Source organism: Corylus avellana, chromosome ca2, assembly GCF_901000735.1.
Source record: "Corylus avellana chromosome ca2, CavTom2PMs-1.0".
In the NCBI taxonomy this organism is placed as follows: domain Eukaryota; kingdom Viridiplantae; phylum Streptophyta; class Magnoliopsida; order Fagales; family Betulaceae; genus Corylus; species Corylus avellana.
Window position 1 is genome coordinate 7,860,820 of NC_081542.1, and position 22,189 is coordinate 7,883,008.

At 37.7% G+C, this 22,189-nt stretch overlaps 5 protein-coding genes and 1 long non-coding RNA gene across 6 annotated transcripts; 4 read left to right on the top strand and 2 right to left on the bottom strand.

Moving 5' to 3' along the window:
* The first annotated feature begins 219 nt into the window (after positions 1 to 219).
* Positions 220 to 1,425, top strand: LOC132170628 (histone H1-like). Its single transcript, XM_059581675.1, has 2 exons — positions 220 to 513; positions 604 to 1,425. The coding sequence occupies exons 1-2, from the start codon at positions 235 to 237 to the stop codon at positions 1,183 to 1,185; spliced, it is 861 nt and encodes a 286-aa protein (XP_059437658.1). The 5' UTR covers positions 220 to 234; the 3' UTR covers positions 1,186 to 1,425.
* A 2,716-nt stretch (positions 1,426 to 4,141) lies between these two features.
* Positions 4,142 to 5,011, top strand: LOC132168981 (NAC domain-containing protein 41-like). Its single transcript, XM_059580077.1, has one exon. It carries the CDS (start codon positions 4,142 to 4,144, stop codon positions 5,009 to 5,011), a length of 870 nt encoding a protein of 289 aa, XP_059436060.1.
* Positions 5,012 to 11,703: 6,692 nt separating this feature from the next.
* On the top strand, positions 11,704 to 12,594 carry LOC132168982 (NAC domain-containing protein 41-like). Its single transcript, XM_059580078.1, has one exon. The coding sequence runs from the start codon at positions 11,704 to 11,706 to the stop codon at positions 12,592 to 12,594; it is 891 nt and encodes a 296-aa protein (XP_059436061.1).
* Positions 12,595 to 13,804: 1,210 nt separating this feature from the next.
* On the bottom strand, positions 13,805 to 15,869 carry LOC132168983 (uncharacterized). Its single transcript, XM_059580079.1, has 4 exons — positions 15,823 to 15,869; positions 14,988 to 15,109; positions 14,230 to 14,368; positions 13,805 to 13,966 (listed from the first exon to the last, which is right to left on the bottom strand). Exons 2-4 carry the CDS (start codon positions 15,065 to 15,067, stop codon positions 13,805 to 13,807), a joined length of 381 nt encoding a protein of 126 aa, XP_059436062.1. The 5' UTR covers positions 15,068 to 15,109; positions 15,823 to 15,869.
* A 3,413-nt stretch (positions 15,870 to 19,282) lies between these two features.
* On the top strand, positions 19,283 to 20,173 carry LOC132168984 (NAC domain-containing protein 41-like). The gene has a single exon (XM_059580080.1). The coding sequence runs from the start codon at positions 19,283 to 19,285 to the stop codon at positions 20,171 to 20,173; it is 891 nt and encodes a 296-aa protein (XP_059436063.1).
* Positions 20,174 to 20,746: 573 nt separating this feature from the next.
* LOC132172288 (uncharacterized) lies at positions 20,747 to 22,098 on the bottom strand. Its single transcript, XR_009439133.1, has 3 exons — positions 21,796 to 22,098; positions 21,337 to 21,532; positions 20,747 to 21,240 (listed from the first exon to the last, which is right to left on the bottom strand). It is a non-coding gene; the product is annotated as an uncharacterized LOC132172288 (long non-coding RNA).
* Positions 22,099 to 22,189: the final 91 nt, after the last annotated feature.

A 22,189-nucleotide genomic window follows, 5' to 3' on the forward strand; every position in this document is an offset into this window, starting at 1 on the left:
AACACTCCTTAGAAAGCTTAAGTCATAACCCATAAAAAAATCGAAACCTCAGTGAAATCCATGGCCCACAGAAAAAGTTACATCCATTTCTGATCAAGTGAAAAACACACTCAAAACCCATCTCCGTTCCAAGTCGTCCTCATCCTTCCGGGCTCTATCCGAACCCCTCACCCAAACTTCCATATTTAACCGTCGATAAGGCCCAAATCCAACGGCCTAGTTCAAAATTTAACGATGCCCTCAATCCGCGTCAAACAGCTTTCCACCAATCAGCGCTCACTATTTACCTCACCCTCCCACTATATAAACATTCCTCCACATCTGTTGCTTCTCACATATGCGTTTCTTCCTCTGAAGTCTCTTAAAATTTCCCAGTTGAATCTTGACTCGCTGAGTTGCCTCACCATGGCCACCGCTGCAGACTCGGTCGCTCACGCCAAGCAGAACAAATCCAAAAAGTCCTCTGGCGCAAGCAAGCCCAAATCCCCTCCTTCCCACCCTCCTTTCCTCGAGGTATTTCTCTCTCTGTAAGAGGTTTTGCTGGTTTTGCGCTTCGTATCGGAATCTGATTTGTTTTCTTTGTTATTGTTTTGGATTTTGCAGATGATTACCGACGCGATTGTGATTCTGAAGGAAAAGACGGGTTCGAGCCAGTACGCTATCACGAAGATCATTGAGGGAAAGCACAAGGAGTTGCCGTCGAGCTTTCGGAAGCTCTTGCTTTTCCACCTGAAGAAGCATGTGGCTTCTGGTAAGCTCGTCAAGGTCAAGAACTCCTACAAGCTGCCTCCGACTCGTTCTGCTCCGGTCAAGGCGGCCACCACCAAGCCCAAGCCGAAGAAGCCGGAAGCTGCAGCGAAAACGAAGACGCTTGCAGCCGCTAAGCCAAAGCCAAAGCCGAAAGCCGCTGCGAAACCTAAGACGAAGGCTGTTGCTGTGAAGCCGAAGGCGAAGGTTGCAGCCAAGCCGAAAGCGGCCGCGAAGCCCAAGGCGGCTGTGAAGGCAAAGCCGGCTAAGGTGGCGAGGACGTCCACGAGGACGTCGCCGGGGAAGAAGGCGGCGCCGGCGAGAAAGCCGGTGGCCAAGCCGAAGAGCTTGAAGTCTCCGGCGAAGAAAGCTGCGAAGCCGAAGAGCGTAAAGTCGCCGGCGAAGAAAAAGACTCCGGCGAAGAAGACGAAGAAGTAGAAGACTCAAGATTTTAGAGTAATGGCAGTCTTGTATATTTGTCGGTGTAGTAAGGGTAGTTTAATATCAGGAAAAGAAAATGATAGGTTTAATTAATACGCAGCTAATCTTTTTATTTGTTTGTTTTTTTTTTTTTCGGGTTTTTGGTTTTTTGAACGGTTTTTATTTTAGTATATCTTTTGGTTGTAGAATGCTTGTAATTGATTTAGAAGTAATCTCCCAGTCTTCTTTTGTTGAGCATTTTGTTTTCAACGGCCAGGATATCATGTTCGTACAGATTCACATGGTCCACCGGATCCTACTCGAAATGACGAAGAGATATTTTATCGTCTTCTTGACACGTAGGGTTGTGAGCTTTCTTCTTGCGCAGGTGGCGCACCGTAGAGGCTTTCGTGGGAGGGCCGCGTTGTACGTACGTAATGTCTGTGTGGTCGGGAAATGTTTGCGGTGAACGGTGATGGTGACACGTGTTATTATAATGATTGTTAGAAAGCTAGGAATTGATTTGGGAATATTTTGAGCGATTTCATTGGTTGGTACACCTCCGGCGCAGGTTAGTGTGTGGAGGAAGAAAGTGCTATGGTGTGCCTTAGGTGCTGTTTGGCTGGCGAGAAAATAAAGAAACATATGGAATAAAAGTTGGGGTGAAAACTTGAGTGCTTTGTTAAAAGCGCTCTCTACCTTCCTTCCTTCCTTTCCCCTGTTTTTAACTTTTTTGAGTTTCGAATTTGGGAGGCGCCTTCAGATTTTCAAAATAAATCTGGTATGACCTTTTCTTTTTTCTTTTCGTTTCTTTTTTTTTTTTATACTATGAAGCACAAGCTTCTTTGGATTGAAGAAGGTATGCTTCTGCTACATTTCACTTGCTAAAAACATGTTTTTAAACGAAATTGCAAAAAGGGTCTAATTTGAAAGTGTGAAGAAATATGGTTTTAATGCAATTTTATCAAAAACTAAATTATGCATGCTGATTGCTGAACCAGAGTTTGAGAATTAGCTCGAGAATTTACAACCTTCACTGTGCATTGCTAAACCCATTTGTATATTAGAACAACTCACAATCCAAAAAATTGCTCATTCAAAGCTTTCCAGGGATAACGAGAGAACAATCAGAGCCTGAACATTTTGTTAGTTAGATACTAAACCCCTGATAAATTACTCAATTTAAATTTCAATTTTCAAAGAGTTCCAACTTTGATCAAAGAAGTTGATAGAGAGTTTTCTTGAATTTCAATTTAGCACCATCAAGAGTTGGGGAAGAAGGACTAGCCTTAGGCAATCAGGGTTAAGCAAGCTCAATGCCAGAAAGCAAACCTGGAGGACAGTCATCCTAGGCAGGCAGCAGGGGCTTCAGTTACATTTAGCTGCATTGTGTTGCCGTGGAATTGAACACTGTACCTGATGTTTGGTAATTAATGGTAATTTAAATACCATGTAGATCGATGAAGATCACTTCTGTAGGAGGATGTGAATTATACTATTAGGGAGTTGGGTTTGTGTAATTGGTCAATTGATGGTTTTATTTTGATGTACTCACTACTCATTGAGGAGAGTTCTACTTTGATCTTGGCACTTGTCTTTTATTGTTCACTACATTACATGGGCACTGATAAATTAGTAAAATACTTGATTCCCCCACTCTGTTAATTCTTTGATGGCATAACATCCCAATATTTACTTGATACAAATTGCTTTTCTATATATGTGATGCTCTCCATTGAATATACAGGGTACATCATTAAGTGGTAACCAGCATCTCTGAAGGTCTCGTTACTTTCAACTTTGAAATCTTCTCATTATACCAAATTCTAAAATCACCTTTTACTTTTACTTATTTGCACTTTTGCAAATTCAATAAACAAATCAATCAGTTGAGTCTAAAAAATCCAATTATTTGAATTTGAAAATCTTATTTCTTAACATGTATTGGATTCCAAATTTCATGTCTTGTGCAATTCAAATTATTTGCTCTATTCTAAGAGACCGTTTAAGATTACACTATTTTTGGTTAGAGTGTTCACTTTCGCACTCCATTAGCAAGCCTGTGAATAATCGGAAATAGATTATTTTAGTTTGTAGTTTTAAGTGCAAGAATTTTGCTTTCTCTTTAGTAGCTAAGCTCCTTTGAGACGCTCGTCGGCTCGTGTATGTAGATGCTAGCATTTCTCTTATTATATCTGTTCTTTGGAAAATGTAATTACCAAAAAAAAAAAAAAAAAGATTATTTTATAATTAAAATTTTATTTTGTAATATTTAACTCCATATATTAGAATGTAGGCTGTAGCTTATCATATTTTTTAAATAAAATAAAATTATATAATAGAATAAAATAAAAAAGGGAGGGGAAAGGTATTGGTCTAGAACTACTGAACTAGAAGAGTCCCATTTTAAATTTTAATTCTGCAATATCTGTACACCACCTTCTCTTTCCACAATCATCTTCCTTCCTTCCTTTCTTCTTCCCTTTGTAGACCATTCTTTTCACTCCGATCCCCCCCACCCCCAACGAAAAATGGCAGAAGGTGTTCGCTGAGGGAATCACGTCGGAGGCTGTAGCGAAGCTCGGAGTGCCATGGCCATGGGGGTGTCAAAGATGAGCTCGAGGATGCGGAGGAGCTGCAGGCTGGAGGATTTCTCCGCTGAAGCCTGAATCTCTACGTCAAGAAATCATGGCGCGTGCTAAGCAAGCGAAAAAGGTGCGCGTCTTTTTTATGCTCTTAAAATGCTGCAGTTCCCCCATCAAAAAAAAAAAAAAAATGCTGCAGTTCCGTTAATACGGCAAGTCGTTCCGCTCAAAATTTAAATTCAAGAACGGCAAGTCGTTGGTCCACCGCCTTTAGCTAAGGCGGTGGACATAAGTCGGTGGCACTGGCTTCTATATAAGGGCAATGGCTTCAAGAGGGAGTGAAACAGAGAGTGAAGAGGGAGTGAAACAGAGAGTTGCGGGTGTGAATGATGATGATGATGCCCGTGGGATTTCGTTTTGAGCCCACCGATGAAGAGCTGGTAGGCTTCTATTTGTTGAAAAAGGTTAGGGGAGAAGATATAGGTTGGGATGGCATCGGCGAGTTTGATATTTATGGTGAAAAGGATCCCTGGCAATTCTGTGGTGATCAGGAGAAGCTTTACGTTTTTACAAGGCTAAAACAACTCAGCAAAAATCGAGTGGCACGAACAGCGGGTTGCGGTGTTTGGCATGAGAATTCTGCCGACAAAATCTATGATGGTCAGGGTGATGTTATTGGGGTCAGGAAACTCTTCTGTTTCAAGGTGAAGAAACAGAAATCCAACTGGTTAATGCACGAGTTCTCATTAGTTGGGGAGGGAGAACGAGAACGGGCGACTGACTGGGTCCTGTGCACCATCCAAAAGAAAGAATCACGATCAAGAGTTGGCGTTAAAAGATGCTTTCAAGATCAGTCTTCTCCCACCGTCATCTCTGTTCAAACTCCATCTCCATTGCAAAATTCCATTAATACAGAGGAAGAAGAAGTGCTGCTACTTGAGGACGGATCCCAGCAGAGAAAGAAGATGCGCTGCTGCGATGTCGAATGTCAAGCCACTGGGACCCCATCATTAGAATGTCCATCTGAATTTGGAACGCCTGAGTCTGAATTGGAAACCCGTCTACCAGCTAGTGATAACTCTGACTCTGAGTTTAGTGTTTCATATGAATATTTGGAAACCTTGATGGGCTGTCAACTAGCCAGTAATGATGACTCTGCGTCTGAGTTTTATGCTTCATACGGTTATCTGCCGCCACCGCCTTCCCCTGTGGGTGGACATCTGCCGCTTGATGCATGGGTGGATTCTTGGGATCCTTAGTTTGCTACTTTACTTTCCTAGCACCTTGTGAATGATCAAAACAGAGAACCAAAACTCTGTTTTACTGTTGGTGTCAGTTAAGATAGGAAAAGATTGTAATTTTTTTTTTTTGTTCAATTTTGTTGGAGCACATTGGTGTACTTGTTCCTTATTTTTGTTATGGGATATCCAATTTGTCAACTTTGCTGGAAACATCTCTTCTCTTGATTTTTTTTATAAAGAATGTCTTCTAACACAAATAACATGTCGTTTACACAAATAACACAAATATCTGTTCTCTTGATTTGTTATAAGTTAAAAATCGATGGGATTTCTATGGCTGTGGTTCCAATTGGTTCAAAGTTGATTATTGAGAACTTTGAGGTGCCATAATCCCAATAGATTCCGTGTTAAAATATGCCTATCAAATGGAAAAATGTTGATTTATAACATCTACACTTACCAAATAAGGTTCTGGCTCATAACAATGATAGAAAATTACTTGTTGCTGCTTGCAAATTGTAAGAATGTTGAGTTGTTATGACTAAACAAATGGCAACTCTATTCTGGTTTGGTTATCTGTGTATGGTTTTTCTGGTCAATTTTAGCCAACTGCTTTATCTGTTACTTCTAGTCCAGACAATTTCTTGTACTTTGTCTGTATCATATTCCCTAAAGCTAATTGAAGCAACAATCACTTATCTTACTGGATATTATACGTGGAGAGCATGCATACCTTGTGTATATATATATATATTTTTTTTCTGTAGTGCCAAGAAAAAAACCTTGCTGCCTTGGAGATTGAAGTCAACAATAAGTTACCATTAGGATCTATTATCATTATCTTGATATATATATTGAATTGAATTCACTATCAAGAAAAAAACCTTTCAGTCTTTCTTATATTAAATTTTACAGTTTTATCCAAATAGGATCTATTATCATTATCTGAAAATTGAGCACTTCAGGTTTTACGCAAGTATTGTGGATGGTAGCAAAGAGACTTGACGCATGATTTTTATATGAGGATTGGTTTCTTGAATCTGACGGTGGCCAGCAGGAATCTAGTCGATGGAGTGGGCAATTAAATGAGATGGTGATGCACAGAGGGTTTGGTTGAGAACAAAGTTGAAACCAGAGAGCTACTATCCTTGAGTGCATATTTTAACCTTGGTCTTCTTCTGGTGCTCTTCATGTGGGATATCGTGTGTTGGAAGTTGGTAGACTAATTTGTTTTTATCATCCAATTGTGCTTCTCCTCTTGAATTTTCATGCAAGCTTGATTCCAATGAGCTCTAGCAGAAATGGCATTCTCCTCCCTCCATAAGAATGGGATGGAGCTGAGGTTATAGGTTGAACACTCACAACATGCGTATGTAAATTATCAATAATAGTTTTAAAAAAGAAAACATCATCATGCAAGCCTGATGTTAATTATATATATGCTATGCCAAGTTGCTTTGACATGGTAAATTTACTGTTTCACTTTGGAATCACAAACAATATATCAGAATATTCTTTCCCATAATGCTGATTAAACATTTCTGTATCTATCGACGCAAGAGCATGCGATTAAGATATGACTTGTCAATTTAATTAGCACTAAATTTCTGCATTTTTGCGGGCATTATGAATTATAGTCTAATTCAGAGCACGCATTATGTTTGTAACTATACATAAAATTCCTAAGCAAGTAGCGCACTATTCTTATGCATATTGAACCTTATTTCTATTTGGGAGAGTTGAGTCTGAAGAACCCAATTATTTGAATTTGAAAATCTTACTCCGTAACCTGTATTGGATTCCAAATTTCATGTCCTGTGCAGTTAAGATTATTTGTTCTATTCTAAGAGACTGTTTAAGATTGCACTATTTTTGTTGGAGTGTTCATTTTTGCACTCCATTGGCAAGTCTCTGAATAATCAGACATAGTTTTGGTTGTTGTTCTTTTTTATTGTCATCATTTGTGGCCATTACTACCCACAGGTGACTATTCTGACTAAACCAAGGCTTATGTTTTCAATTCTTTTTTCAACTCCAAAAATTTATGTGATTTGCTCATGTTTTGTTTGGTTCAAGTTGTTGTAAGGGTGATTAGATTCCATTATGGTAACCTGACTTTTTCAGTAAATCCTTATGGTGGCATGAGCTCATCTTTTTTTGGTTTCCTTTCTCTTGGTAGCATTCTTCTTTAAGGAAAATGAGTAGACAAAAAGGTCAATCATAAGTGATACTTCAGTGCACGGTGCTGCACAGATGGTGGAAGTAAAGAAGGTAAAATAGGATCAATTAACCAAATTATTTGTTGTTTGTTTCAAGAAATTGATTCTAGTAAAGATAGCTCTAAATACCAAGTGTTTCTGCAGCAATGAACTTGAATTCTACTTTGTAGTTTTAAGAGTAAGAATTTTGCTTTCTCTTTAGCAGCTAAGCTCATTTGGTTGATTCATATGCCTGAGAAAATGGTTCATTGAAATGAAAGTAATATTTGAAACTTACATTGTTTGATGGCATGTTTTGTGGCCTTCTAATCTGCCATATATCTTCCTCAATAATCAAAATATATAGGCACTGTAATGTTGCTCCCTTTCACTTTCAACATGAAAGCTGCCTTTTTATTTTCATTGGGATATTTTTCAAAATTGAACGTCACCAACTATATACTAATCGAATTGTAAATGGTATCTACTCCATCTTTGACCCAGTAAAAATGGCTAGGTTTGAAAATGCATGGCAACATTCAAACAGGAGTGCCTATATATTACTTGTTATATTCGCAAGTCTCCTACACAAGGCAATTAACATGGGGTTGGAGGTCAAGAGACGCTTCCTCCATGGGTTTCTTCTGCTTGCTACCCTGTTCCTTGCATGGAGCTTGTTCGTCACCGGTAAGAGGCGCACCTTTTTTCTCTCTAAATTTTGTTAGATTGTTTGACATGCATATATGTATAGGCTATTGCTTCACATTTTGTGTTGTTTACTTGTTTATTTATCAGCTTTTAACACTCGCTTTTTTCTTGTATGAAACTGTTTGTGGTAATTACTCTACTCTGAGAATGTGAGAAAATGGAGAAGTTAGTTCATTCAAGGGATGCGGAAGGATTGTGTCATTTGTGTGGACCTGTTGCCGTAAAACAGAGGAAAGGCCAACCTTTGCTCTTGGCAAAACTAGTGCAGCAACGACCACCTGGACCGCCACCGCCACCTCCTATGCTGCCCACAGGGCCAATCCCCTAAGGCATTCCATGTATTAGACATCTCTTGATGTGGGGTGAATGCCATCAATAGCTAAATATCCAAATCAAAATAGTATTTAATCTAAATGTTAGTTCATCATCAACCAACCATTGAATACTGTATTTGTATTTGTTTTGTTGTTTGCGGGTTCCAGTCACCCTGTTTATTGTGGTTTTATCTTGTTGTAGAGACTTTTGTATCTAGAATTTGTTACTCCTTAACAACATATTTCATTTTGTTTCGGAAATGCCTCCCTGTCCTCAACTTCTTCCCGATGGTTGTTGTAGTTGTTACCTAGCATAGGTTCAAGTAGGGTTAAAATATCTTTCGAGGGTCATGCCCCTGCATGCACCCCTTTTATTGGGGCTCGGGTAAGATTGAAGGATCTGGCAACAGTCATGCTCCTGCTCGTGTCCTTTCTTTTGTGCCTATACCGCTTTATGCAACAATATATTTTTGGCTTTTGTTCAAGATATAGAGGATCGGGTAGTTTATAGTTCCTTTGAAATCATTTATGAATCCATTTCTTGTTTTCTACTTTTAGTTTCGACACTTACTATTTTTTGGCGGGGAGGGGGGGCTTTATTTAAATGCCTCATTTATGTAAAGTGTATATTCTCACATTCATTTTTAAAAGTAGTTGTAAAAGTCACTTATTTTAGAGACAAATATCAATTTAATAGATTAATTTTTTTTAAAAAAAAAAAAATCAAATCTAATGAAGGAATTTTATTAATACTTAATTAGTACTTAGACTAAAAAGGCACAGCTAGTTCTAACACTACCAACCTCTTAACTTCCTCCCACTTTAACTAATTTTAGTACTACTATATTAATTTGAGCATACCCTAATGCAACTTGCAAACATTTAAGCAAGAACCTTTTTTAAAAAGCTGTAAATTTGGAACTTTTCAGTCAGCCTGCTAGGAAAAAGCTTTTGGGTATCAAATCGGATCAATTTCCACCTCTACTAGGTTTAGCCGTTTAGGGCTTTTGTTGTATATGAGGACCTTTGGCCAAATTGTTTAGTACGTCCAGCTATTGATTATTGACATTTGTATGGGCCATAATATAAGAAATTATATTTTACAAGAATTTTCAAATTCTTTGGGGCTGCCAAGCACCCTTAAACATATAAGGCACATGTGCGCGCTCACACACGTTAGCTTACGAGTCAAGCCGAACTTATACAAGTTGTGTTCACGTTATTAATCAAGTTGAGCCTGGTTTATAAAAGCATATCTCGTTTAATAATCAAAATTAATTTTGTGTCCACAATTGGCTCAATTATTAAATACACCGAGTTTGAGTATGAACGAGTCAAGCCGAACTTATACGAGTTGTGTTTACATTATTAACCGAGTCGGGCCAAGTTTATACAAGCATATTTCATTTAATAATGAAGCACAATTTTGTGCCCATAATTGGCTTAATTATTAAATATACTAAGTTCGAGTCAAGTCTTTCTTACTTAAATCTAAGCATGTTCGCGATCGACTCTATTCGTCTTTAACTCCACTAATTGTAATCACATTTCCGGCACTCAACTGAGAACCCATACGTTGAGTTGAAAGACCCCAATATTGATTAAAGAGAAACTGTAGTTTGAAAGTACAATATCTGAAAAAGTGCCAACATTATTATCACATCTGCTGAAGCCTTCCTTCAAAGGACCCATAATAAAGCCAATTCATGCATGATATAAGAATTTAAATAGCTTTCAGTCTTTAAATTTTGAAGTTTTAATTTATATCTTTATTTGGTCTGAGCTCTACATACTCGGCCTGGAATTTGGGAGAAATGGGAGACCAATATGGTAAAATCTCTTCCAACTGAATCCCAGTTGCCTAAAAGTTTTTTTTATAAGTAATGTTGTATATATCAAAAAGTGTAAGGCGCCCTTAAGTACACATGAAAACCAACGTTAGCTCACAATATGACCCGGATAAGGAGGCCCTAAGCCCCAAAAAACCATAGGCCCACAAAACAGACTCATAAAACCCTAAAAAAGCCCTAAACTCGCAAGGCGGCAGTCCTAAACTCTCGTTGCTACTTTGCCTTTGCGACTTTGCCCCGACAAGAGCCCCTACCTTGAGCCTCAATATTAATGGAGCATAAAAGTAATATTCATAGTCCTGAGAAACCAATACACTTGTGTTGATGAGTTGCCAAGTAACACATGTTCCCATTGCTCTTGTGGGCAGATGAACCACTCAAATTATGCATCCACAATTTGGTAGGAGAGCATAAACATCAATATCTTCCTTCACAAACTATTCTGACAGTTGATAACACTGAGCCTTGAGCCTTGAACAACTTCTGCCTTAAGTTCCATGAGTCAATTAAATGTCTTACCATGTTTTCAAAAATCTAAGAATAAAATTTTCTCATTTTTTTTGTTCAAATAATTTTATGCTCTAGAATGTAACAAGCATAAATATGAATAAATACATAAGTGAGGCCCAAAACCAATAGTTAGCTTACATCAGGTCAAATAAGGACCTAAAGCCAATAAATACAATTAGCTCCAATAGGTCTATGACCCTATCTTCCATGACACGTTACATGACACTATTAATTACAATTAATTTCACTAAATAATTGTGACTGCACTCTAATTTATACTATTAATTTAAAAGAATTAATCCTCGTGACATACATATACATTTCATATTACCATTCTATAGAATCATTCTGTAGTTAAACCAAAATCCATATACCATCATTTTGTTTACTACTTATTTTCTTTGAGTAACTAATTTAACTACATGATTATTCTTATGTATCCTGTGCGACTCAATCTCATCTTGTACATATATAAGTTTCAATAAATCTCACTGAAACACTTCAGAATAATTATTCTCAATAAAATCTAAACAAATGAGAATATCTCTTATCATTTTGTTCCTGACAAAGGACTTGGATTCCTTATTAAAGAAAGTGTTTAAATAATATTACATGTGATCACACAAAGATGTTGACCGTCATAAGATTTGACTCATAGATACATCAAAGTGACATATACCTTCGTAATTTAGTTTCAAATTTTTAAATTTTTTATATTTTTAATTAGGTATACACATGTTAATTTTTTTTAAAGGTGGTGACGTGAATTTTCATTTTAAATAAAATTGCAAGAGATGCTAGCATTTCTCTTATTATGGAAAAGTTTTAAAAATAAAAAAATAAAAAAATAAAAAAGGTTGTGCGAGAGGATGCGGAGGAGCTGCAGGCTGGAGGGTTTATCAGCTGAATCTCTGCGGCAAGTCGTCCAGTTCAAAATTTAAATTCAAGAACGGCAAGTCGTTGGTCCACCGCCTTTAGCTAAGGCGGTGGACCTAAGTCGGTGGACCTAAGTCGGTGGCACTGGCTTCTATATAAGGGCAATGGCTTCAAGAGGGAGTGGAACAGAGAGTGAAGAGGGAGTGAAACAGAGAGTGAAGGAGAAGTGAAACAGAGAGTTGCGGTTGTGAATGATGATGATGATGCCAGTGGGATTTCGTTTTCAGCCCACCGATGAAGAGCTGGTAGGCTTCTATTTGTTGAACAAGGTTAGGGGAGAAGATATAGGTTGGGATGGCATCGGAGAGTTTGATATTTATGGTGAAAAGGATCCCTGGCAATTCTGTGGTGATCAGGAGAAGCTTTACGTTTTTACAAGGCTAAAACAACTCAGCAAAAATCGAGTGGCACGAACAGCGGGTTGCGGTGTTTGGCATGAGAATTCTGTCGACAAAATCTACGATTGTCAGGGTGATGTTATTGGGGTCAGGAAACTCTTCTGCTTCAAGGTGAAGAAACAGAAATCCAACTGGTTAATGCACGAGTTCTCATTAGTTGGGGAGGGAGAACGAGAACGGACGACTGACTGGGTCCTGTGCACCATCCAAAAGAAAGAATCACGATCAAGAGTTGGCGTTAAAAGATGCTTTCAAGATCAGTCTTCTCCCACCGTCATCTCTGTTCAAACTCCATCTCCATTGCAAAATTCCATTAATACAGAGGAAGAAGAAGTGCTGCTACTTGAGGACGGATCCCAGCAGAGAAAGAAGATGCGCTGCTGCGATGTCGAATGTCAAGCCACTGGGACCCCATCATTAGAATGTCCATCTGAATTTGGAACGCCTGAGTCTGAATTGGAAACCCGTCTGCCAGCTAGTGGTAACTCTGACTCTGAGTTGAGTGTTTCATATGAATATTTGGAAACCTTGCTGGGCTGTCAACTAGCCAGTAATGATGACTCTGCATCTGAGTTTTACGCTTCATACGGTTATCTGCCGCCATTGCCTTCCCCTGTGGGTGGACATCTGCCGCTTGACGCATGGGTGGATTCTTGTGATCCTGAATTTGATACTTTACTTTCCTAGCACCATGTGAATGATCAAAACAGAGAACCAAATCTCTGTTTTACTGTTGGTGTCGGTTAAGATAGGAAAAGATTGTAAATTTTTTTTTTTTTTTTTTTGGTTCAATTTTGTTGGAGCACATTGGTGTACTTTTGTTCATTATTTTTGTTATGGGATATCCAGTTTGTCAACTTTGCTTGAAATATCTCTTCTCTTGATTTTTGTTATAAAGAATGTCTTGTAACACAAAGAACATGTCGTTTACTCATTTGTTATAAGCTCAAAAATCGATAGGATTTCTATGGCTGTGGTTCCAATTGGTTCAAAGTTGATTATAATCCATCAAATTGCAACTAGCGATTATTGAGAACTTTGAGGTGCCCTAATCCCAATAGATTCTGTGTGAAAATATGCCTATCAAATGGAAAAATGTTCATTTATAACATCTACATTTACCAAATAAGGTTCTGGCTGATAATAGTGATAGAAAATTAGTTGTTGCTGCTTGCAAATTGTAAGAATGTTGAATCTACTGTGTAAAACTGGAAAAAGTAATATCTCTTCCACTTGAACTCCAATTACTTAAAAGTAATTTTTTTTTTATAAGTAATATTGTACATATCAAAAAGCGTAAGGTACCCTTAAGTACACAAGAAAACCAATGATAGCCCACAATATGACCCCAATAAGAGAGCCCTAAGCCCCAAAAAACCATAAGCCTGCAAAACAAACCCCTAAAACCCCAAAAAAGCCCTAAACTCGCAAGACGGCAGTCCTAAACCCTCAATGCGACTTTGCCCTGACTAGAGCCCCTACCTCGAGCCTCAAAATTAATGGAGCATAAAAGTAATCTTCATAGACATGAGAAACCAATACACCTGTGGTGATGAGTTGCTGAGTAACACATGTTCCTATTGCTCTTTTAGGCAGATGAACCGCTCAAATTATGCATCCACAATTTGGTAGGAGAGCATTAACATCAATATCTTCCTTCACAAACTATTCTGATAGCTGATAACTCTGAGCCTTGAACAACTTATGTCAGAAGTTCCACGAGTCAATAAAATGTCCTACCATGTTTTCAAAAACCTAAGAATATAAATTATCTCTTTTTTGTATTATTATTATTATTAATTTTATGCTCAAGAATGCAACAAGCATAAATATGAAATCACAACTGAGAAGAACTGTGCTTACCAAAACCAAGAGATTCTCATGCCCCAGCACAACTTCAAGAGGCAAGTTGATATGCCTGGGCCTCATTTATCTCATTTTCAGACTCCAGTCCCGGAAATTGTCCAATATCATGTCCTTCAAGCGGTTGAAACTCATTATTTAAACCAATGGCAAACTCTTCAGGACGAGCTCCACCCGATTGGAAATAATCTGCAATCTGCATGTAAAAAAGACCAGTCTGAAGTAAACATCAATTACTTTGATGGTACATTAAACCTTGAATAAAATCAAAACCACAACCTTTACAGTCTTGATGTCCATAGAAATTTTAATTCGCTTAATACTATGAAAGGAAATAAGGAAATTGAGTTTGGAGAATATGAACAGCACTATCATGAACTTTTATGAGATATGTAGTTAGTTATCTGCACAAATAACTGAAATAGAATAAAATAAAATAAAAAGTGAAGTGGCACTTACGTGATTGGCAAGGGTCATTCCACTTATGGCTGCTGACTCTAAACTTGAACCAAGTAACCAATCACCACATATACCAGCCCTTCCATGAGGATCAAAGATGCAGGGGGTACCAGGTGTATTAGTTGGAAGAGCTGCACCCCTGTAGAATCCCGCAATATGGGAGATAAATCCCAATCAGTGTATTTGTATCACAGTATGCAAGCAACTAAAAAAAATGGTGAAAAAAAACAGACTCAACGTTCACATTTCTACAAGCATGAAGAAAAGAAACTATTGGAAAACTTTGATGTATTCTAAATGGGGTTGATTATGGATTTATGAGGAATTGCTTCAGTTTACATAATAGTTGGCTGCAAAAGTGTAGCATAACATTAATGTCATAAAGGGAACTTCTCATCTAACAGCATTGATACCATCCTCTCCCATACTCTCATTCAAAGATTTGGAGCCCGATGTGCATTTCTTTCCCCCACCCAAGTTCCTTGTTTTTTTGTCTCAAAATCACTGTTAAATTAGTCATTTCTGCCTTTTTCTTTTTTGTCATCAAGAAATGAAATCTATTAGCGAAAGGAAAGAAAAATGGAAGATGAGGTGAAAGGTGCCGTACTGGAAAAACAGAACAAACAAGCACAAGGAGCAAAAGACGGAATTTTTGTGACCCATCAAGTGTGAAGGCACTCCTATGAGCAAATAGGTCAGCTTCCAAACCAATGGAAAATATAACCAGTCACTAGTGATATTGCTAGGTGGTTTCTTACCATAACTGGACACGGGTATAAAATGGTTTCGTAAGTGATCCTTTTGGTAATCCTAGCGCAGCTTCAACACCCCCAAGCATGCCTGCCTTCACCCTCTCCGCTGTGGCAGTTGGGATGTTCTCCTGATGACAAAAATTATCACAATCAAGACTGATGAACTCAAAAATCTGAGCCATGTATAAATAAAAGTCACAAGAAAAGGAAGGTTGCCACAGCAAAGTGGCGTAAAGCATTAAAATCATAAAGGCAAATCAGAACCACCTTCCCTCTCTCTCCCTCCTCTTCCTCTAAAATTCCCTAGTTTCTATTCTTTTATTGCTTGGTGCACCACCTTCTAATTACTCAAACAAACATTTATAGAATTCTCCATAAGACTTTCCTTGAGACACTCTTTCATTATCTTACATAATCTACTAGGAGCCGTTAACACTCCCACCAACCCCCACCCCAAGGAAAAAAAAAGGAAAGAAAAACAAACATACAACTAGGTAAGTCATAGGGCAGAGGACGCTTCAGAAGTGAGTTAGCCCAAGGTACACATCAGAATGCAAATGAAAGGTAATGCATACCCAGGTAGTTAATGACGCAGTGGGTAAAAGCTAGTCCTAATAACCAAAGTCTACATCTATACACATAATTCACGATTTCCTTGTTTAACCAGGTTGATGTTGGCCATATGAACTCTTTTCTACCTGTCCCCTCTACCTACTGTCATGTTTGGTAATTCCTTGGCCAAAAACCAGAAATGTTCCAGACTTTTATCCCTATGGGTTCTGTTAATGATCCAAAGCATCAAGAGGGAGTATCTGGCTGCACGTATTCAATTAGTACTGACCTGTGGAACCTTGTTCTGCTTTCCATAAGCTGCAGTGCTAAAAAAGGTCCAACCGTGTCATCAATAGCTAAATATCCAAATCAAAATAGTATTTAGTCTAAATGTTAGTTCATCATCAACCAACCATTGAATACTGTATTTGTATTTGTTTTGTTGTTTATGGGTTTCAGTTCTGTTTATTGTGGTTTTATCTTGTTGTAGAGACTTTTGTATCTAGAGTTTGTTGCTCCTTGACGACATATTTCATTTTGTTTCGGGCATGCCTCCCTATCCTCAACTTCTTCCCGATGGTTGTTGTAGTTGTTACCTAGCATAGGTTCGAGTAGGATTAAAATATCTTTCGAGGGTCATGCCCCTGCATGCACCCCCTCTATTGGGGCTCGGGTAAGATTGAAGGATATGGCAACAGTCATACTCCTGCCCATGTCCTTTCTTTTGTGCCTATACCGCTTTATGCGACAATTTATTTTTGGCTTTTGTCCAAGATATAGAGGATCGAGTAGTTTATAGTTCCTTTGAAATCATTTATGAATCCATTTCCTGTTTTCTACTTTTAGTTCCGACACTTTTTTTTTTTTTTTTTTCCTCGGGGGGAGGCTTTATTTAAATGCGTCATTTATGTAAAGTTTATATTCTCACATTCATTTTCAAAAATAGTTGTAAAAGTCACTTATTTTAGAGACCAATATCAATTTATTAATCTAAAATCAAGGCGTTGCATTTTAATTAGTACTTAGACTAAAAAGGCCCACCTAGTTCTCACACTACCAACCTCTTAACTTCCTCCCACTTTAACTAATTTTAGTACTACTATATTAATTTGAGCATACCCTAATGCAACCTGCAAATATTTGAGCAAGAACCTTTTTTAAAAAGCTGTAAATTTGGAACTTTTCAGTCAGCTTACATGGAAAAAGCTTTTGGGTATCGAATCGGATCAATTTCCACCTCTACTAGGTTTAGCCGTTTAGGGCGTTTGTTGTATATGAGTGCCTTTGGCCAAATTGTTTAGTAATTAGTATGTCCAGCTATTGATCATTGACATTTGTAATATAAGAAATTATATTTTACAAGAATTTCCAAATTCCTTGGGGCTGCCAAGGACCCTTAAACATATAAGGCACATGTGCGCGCTCACACACGTTAGCTAACGAGTCAAGCTGAACTTATACAAGTTGTGTTCACGTTATTAATCAAGTTGAGCCCGGTTTATAAAAGCATATCTCGTTTAATAATCAAAATTAATTTTGTGTCCACAATTGGCTCAATTATTAAATACACCGAGTTTGAATACGAACGAGTCAAGCCAAACTTATACAAGTTGTGTTCACATTATTAACCGAGTCAGGCCAAGTTTATACAAGCATATCTCATTTAATAATCAAGCACAATTTTGTGTCCATAATCAGCTCAATTATTAAATATACTAAGTTCAAATCGAGTCTTTCTGAGTCAAATCTAAGCCTATTTGCCATCGACTCCATCCGTTTTTAACACCACCAATTGTAATCACATTTCCGGCACTCAACTGAGAACCCATTCATCGAGTTGAAAGACCCCAATATTGATTAAACAGAAACTGTAGTTTGAAAGTACAATATCTGAAAAAGTGCCAACATTATTATCACATCTGCTGAAGCCTTCCTCCAAAGGACTCATAATAAAGCCAATTCATGCATTATATAAGAATTTAAATAGCTTTCAGTCTTTAAATTTTGAAGTTTTAATTTATATCTTTATTTGGCCCTGTGCTGATCTGAGCTCCACATACTCGGCCTGGAATTTGGGAGAAATGGGAGACTAATATGGTAATATCTCTTCCACCTGAATCCAGTTGCCTAAAAGTTTTTTTTTTTTTTTTTTTTTTTAAAATAATGTTATATATATCAAAAAGCGTAAAGCGCCCTTAAGTACACAGAAAAACTAACGTTAGCCCACAATATGACCGGATTAGAGGCCCCTATGCCCCAAAAAACCATAGGCCCGCAAAACAGACATCTAAAACCCCAAAAAAGCCATAAACTCGCAAGGCCGCAGGCCCGCAATCCTAAACTCTCATTGCTACTTTGCCTTTGCGACTTTTCCCCGACTAGCTAGAGCCCTTACCTCGTGCCTCAAAATTAATGGAGCATAAAAGTAATTTTCATAGTCCTGAGAAACCAATACACCTGTGGTGATGAGTTGCCGTGTAACAAATGTTCCAATTCCTCTTGTGGGCAGATGAACCACTCAAATTATGCATCCACAATTTGTTAGAAGGGCATAAACATCAATATCTCCCTTCACAAACTATTCTGACAACTGATAACACTGAGCCTTGAACAAATTCTGCCAGAAGTTCCACGTGTCAGTTAAATGTCTTACCATGTTTTCAAAAATCTAAGAATATTAATTTTCTCATTTCTTTTTTCAAATAATTTTATGCTCAAGAATGTAACAAGCATAAACATTAATAAATATATACGTGAGGCCCAAAACCAATAGTCAGCTTACATCAACTCAAATAAGGACCTAAAGTCGATAAATACAATTAGCTACAATAGGTCTATGACCCTATCTTTCATGACACGTCACATGACACTGATAATTACAATTAATTTCACTAAATAATTGTAACTGTACTCTAATTTATATTTTTAATTTAAATGAATTAATCCTCATGACATACATATACATTTCATATTACCATTCTAGGGAATCATTCTGTAGCTAAACCAAAATCCATATACTATCATTTTGTTCACTACTTATTTTCTTTGAATAACTAATTTAACTACATGATTATTCTTATGTATCCTGTGAGACTCAATCTCATCTTGTACATATATAAATTTCAATAAATCCCACTGAAACACTTCAGAATAATCATTCCTAATAAAATTTAAACAAATGAGAATATTCCTTATCGCTTTGTTTCTGACAAAGGACTTGGATTCCTTATTAAAGAAAGTGTTTACATAATATTACATGCAATCACACAAAGATTTTAACCTAAGATCAAACTGATAGATACATCAAAGTGACCTATACCTTAGTAATTTAGTTATAAATTTTTAAATTTTTTATATTTTTAATCAGGTATATAGACACATGTTAATTTTATTTAAAGGTAGTGACGTGAATTTTCATTCTAAATAAAATATCTCTTGCTGCTAGATGCTAGTATTTCTCTTATTATAACTATTCTATCTTAATGTGTGGAACAGGTTTAAAAATAAAAAAGGTTGTGCGAGAGGATGCAGAGGAGCTGCAGGCTGGAGGATTTCTCAGCTGAATCTCTACGGCAAGTCGTCCAGGTCAACATTTAAATTCAAGAACGGCAAGTCGTTGGTCCACCGCCTTTAGCTAAGTCGGTGGACCTAAGTCGGTGGCACTGGCTTCTATATAAGGGCAATGGCTTCAAGAGGGAGTGAAACAGAGAGTGAAGAGGGAGTGAAACAGAGAGCTGCGAGTGTGAATGATGATGATGATGCCCGTGGGATTTCGTTTTGAGCCCACTGATGAAGAGCTGGTAGGCTTCTATTTGTTGAACAAGGTAAGGGGAGAAGATATAGGTTGGGATGGCATCGGCGAGTTTGATATTTATGGTGAAAAGGATCCCTGGCAATTCTGTGGTGATCAGGAGAAGCTTTACGTTTTTACAAGGCTAAAACAACTAAGCAAAAATCGAGTGGCACGAACAGCGGGTTGCGGTGTTTGGCATGAGAATTCTGCCGACAAAATCTACGATGGTCAGGGTGATGTTATTGGGGTCAGGAAACTCTTCTGTTTCAAGGTGAAGAAACAGAAATCCAACTGGTTAATGCACGAGTTCTCATTAGTTGGGGAGGGAGAACGAGAACGGGCGACTGACTGGGTCCTGTGCACCATCCAAAAGAAAGAATCACGATCAAGAGTTGGCGTTAAAAGATGCTTTCAAGATCAGTCTTCTCCCACCGTCATCTCTGTTCAAACTCCATCTCCATTGCAAAATTCCATTAATACAGAGGAAGAAGAAGTGCTGCTACTTGAGGACGGATCCCAGCAGAGAAAGAAGATGCGCTGCTGCGATGTCGAATGTCAAGCCACTGGGACCCCATCATTAGAATGTCCATCTGAATTTGGAACGCCTGAGTCTGAATTGGAAACCCGTCTACCAGCTAGTGATAACTCTGACTCTGAGTTTAGTGTTTCATATGAATATTTGGAAACCTTGATGGGCTGTCAACTAGCCAGTAATGATGACTCTGCGTCTGAGTTTTATGCTTCATACGGTTATCTGCCGCCACCGCCTTCCCCTGTGGGTGGACATCTGCCGCTTGATGCATGGGTGGATTCTTGGGATCCTGAGTTTGATACTTTACTTCCCTAGCACCATGTCAATGATCAAAACAGAGAACCAAATCTCTGTTTTACTGTTGGTGTTGGTTAAGATAGGAAAAGATTGTAAATTTTTTTTTTGGTATCCCAGTAATTTTGTTTGAGCACATTGGTGTACTTGTTCCTTAATTTTGTTATGGGATATCCAATTTGTCAACTTTGCTCGAAATATCTCTTCTCTTGATTTTTGTTATAAAGAATGTCTTCTAACACAAATAACATGTCGTTTACACAAATAACACAAATATCTCTTCTCTTGATTTGTTACAAGTTTAAAAATCGATGGGATTTCTATGGCTGTGGTTCCAATTGGTTCAAAGTTGATTATGATCCATCAAATTGCAACTAGCGATTATTGAGAACTTTGCGGTGCCCTAATCCCAATAGATTCCGTGTTCAAATATGCCTATCAAATGGAAAAATGTTGATTTATAACATCTATATTTACCAAATAAGGTTCTGGCTGATAATAATGATAGAAAATTACTTGTTGCTGCTTGCAAATTGTAAGAATGTTGAATCTACTGTGTAAAACTGGAAAAAGTAATATCTCTTCTACTTGAACTTCAGTAATTTTCATTTTTTTTTTTTTATAAGTAATGTTGTACATATCAAAAAGCGTAAGGTGTCCTTAAGTACACAAGAAAACCAACGTTAGTCCACAATATGACCCCGATAAGAGAGCCCTAAGCCCAAAAAAACCATAGGCCTGCAAAACAAACCCTTAAAACCCCAAAAAGCCCTAAACTCGCAAGACCACAGTCCTAAACCCTCAATACGACTTTGCCCCGACTAGAGCCCCTACCTCGAGCCTCAAAATTAATGGAGCATAAAAGTAATCTTCATAGACCTGAGAAACCAATACACCTGTGGTGATAAGTTGCCAAGTAACACATGTTCCCATTGCTCTTTTAGGCAGATGAACCGCTCAAATTATGCATCCACAATTTGGTAGGAGAGCATTAATATCAATATCTTCCTTCACCAACTATTCTGATAGCTGATAACTCTGAGCCTTGAACAACTTCTGCCAGAAGTTCTACGAGTCAATGAAATGTCCTACCATGTTTTCAAAAACCTAAGAATATAAATATCTCTTTTTTTTATTATTATTATTATTAATATGAAATCACAATTGAGAAGAACTGCGCTTACCCAAACCAAGAGATTCTCATGCTCCAGCACAACTTCAAGAGGCAAGTTGATATGCCTGGGCCTCATTTATCTCTTTTTCAGACTCCAGTCCCGGAAATTGTCCAATATCATGTCCTTCAAGCGGTTGAAACTCGTTATCTAAACCCATGGCAAACTCTTCAGGACGAGCTCCACCCGTTTGGAAATAATCTGCAATCTGCATGTAAAAAAGACCAGTCTGATGTAAACATCAATTACTTTGATGGCACATTAAACCTTGAATAAAATCAAAACCACAACCTTTACAGTCTTGATGTCCATAGAAATTTTAATTCACTTAATACTATGAAAGGAAATAAGGAAATTGAGTTTGGAGAATATGAACAGCACTATCATTAACTTTTATGAGATATGTAGTTAGTTATCTGCACAAATAACTGAAATAGAATAAAATAAAATAAAGAGTGAAGTGGCACTTACGTGATTGGCAAGGGTCATTCCACTTAAGGCTGCTGACTCTAAACTTGAACCAAGTAACCAATCACCACATATACCAGCCCTTCCATAAGGATCAAAGATGCAGGGGGTACCAGGTGTATTAGTTGGAAGAGCTGCACCCCTGTAGAATCCCGCAATATGGGAGATAAATCCCAATCATTGTATTTGTATCCAATTAATTTTAAATTTAAAAAAGAAAATCCTTCAAGTATTCATCATACAAGAACCATAAATAGGTCAAATTATTTAAAAAGGGGGGGAGGGGAAATGACCTTTGATCGAATTGCTTCCTAAGGTTAAAAAGTTATCAATTTACTTCCTAAGGTTTGAACTATTATCAAATAAATCCCTGTGTCTACCCTTCCATTAAATTTTT

What these genes read in the sequence shown, in the direction of transcription:
- LOC132170628 (XM_059581675.1), top strand. Translation starts at nt 235, where the DNA reads ATGCCCTCAATCCGCGTCAAACAGCTTTCCACCAATCAGCGCTCACTA. An exon ending in CCCACCCTCCTTTCCTCGAG is followed by an intron (nt 514 to 603) that starts GTATTTCTCTCT and finishes TGGATTTTGCAG; the next exon opens with ATGATTACCGACGCGATTGT.
- LOC132168981 (XM_059580077.1), top strand. Translation starts at nt 4,142, where the DNA reads ATGATGATGATGCCCGTGGGATTTCGTTTTGAGCCCACCGATGAAGAG.
- LOC132168982 (XM_059580078.1), top strand. Translation starts at nt 11,704, where the DNA reads ATGATGATGATGCCAGTGGGATTTCGTTTTCAGCCCACCGATGAAGAG.
- LOC132168983 (XM_059580079.1), bottom strand. Translation starts at nt 15,067, where the DNA reads ATGCTTGGGGGTGTTGAAGCTGCGCTAGGATTACCAAAAGGATCACTT. An exon ending in TATACCCGTGTCCAGTTATG is followed by an intron (nt 14,369 to 14,987) that starts GTAAGAAACCAC and finishes GGGATTCTACAG; the next exon opens with GGGTGCAGCTCTTCCAACTA. An exon ending in GAATGACCCTTGCCAATCAC is followed by an intron (nt 13,967 to 14,229) that starts GTAAGTGCCACT and finishes TTTTACATGCAG; the next exon opens with ATTGCAGATTATTTCCAATC.
- LOC132168984 (XM_059580080.1), top strand. Translation starts at nt 19,283, where the DNA reads ATGATGATGATGCCCGTGGGATTTCGTTTTGAGCCCACTGATGAAGAG.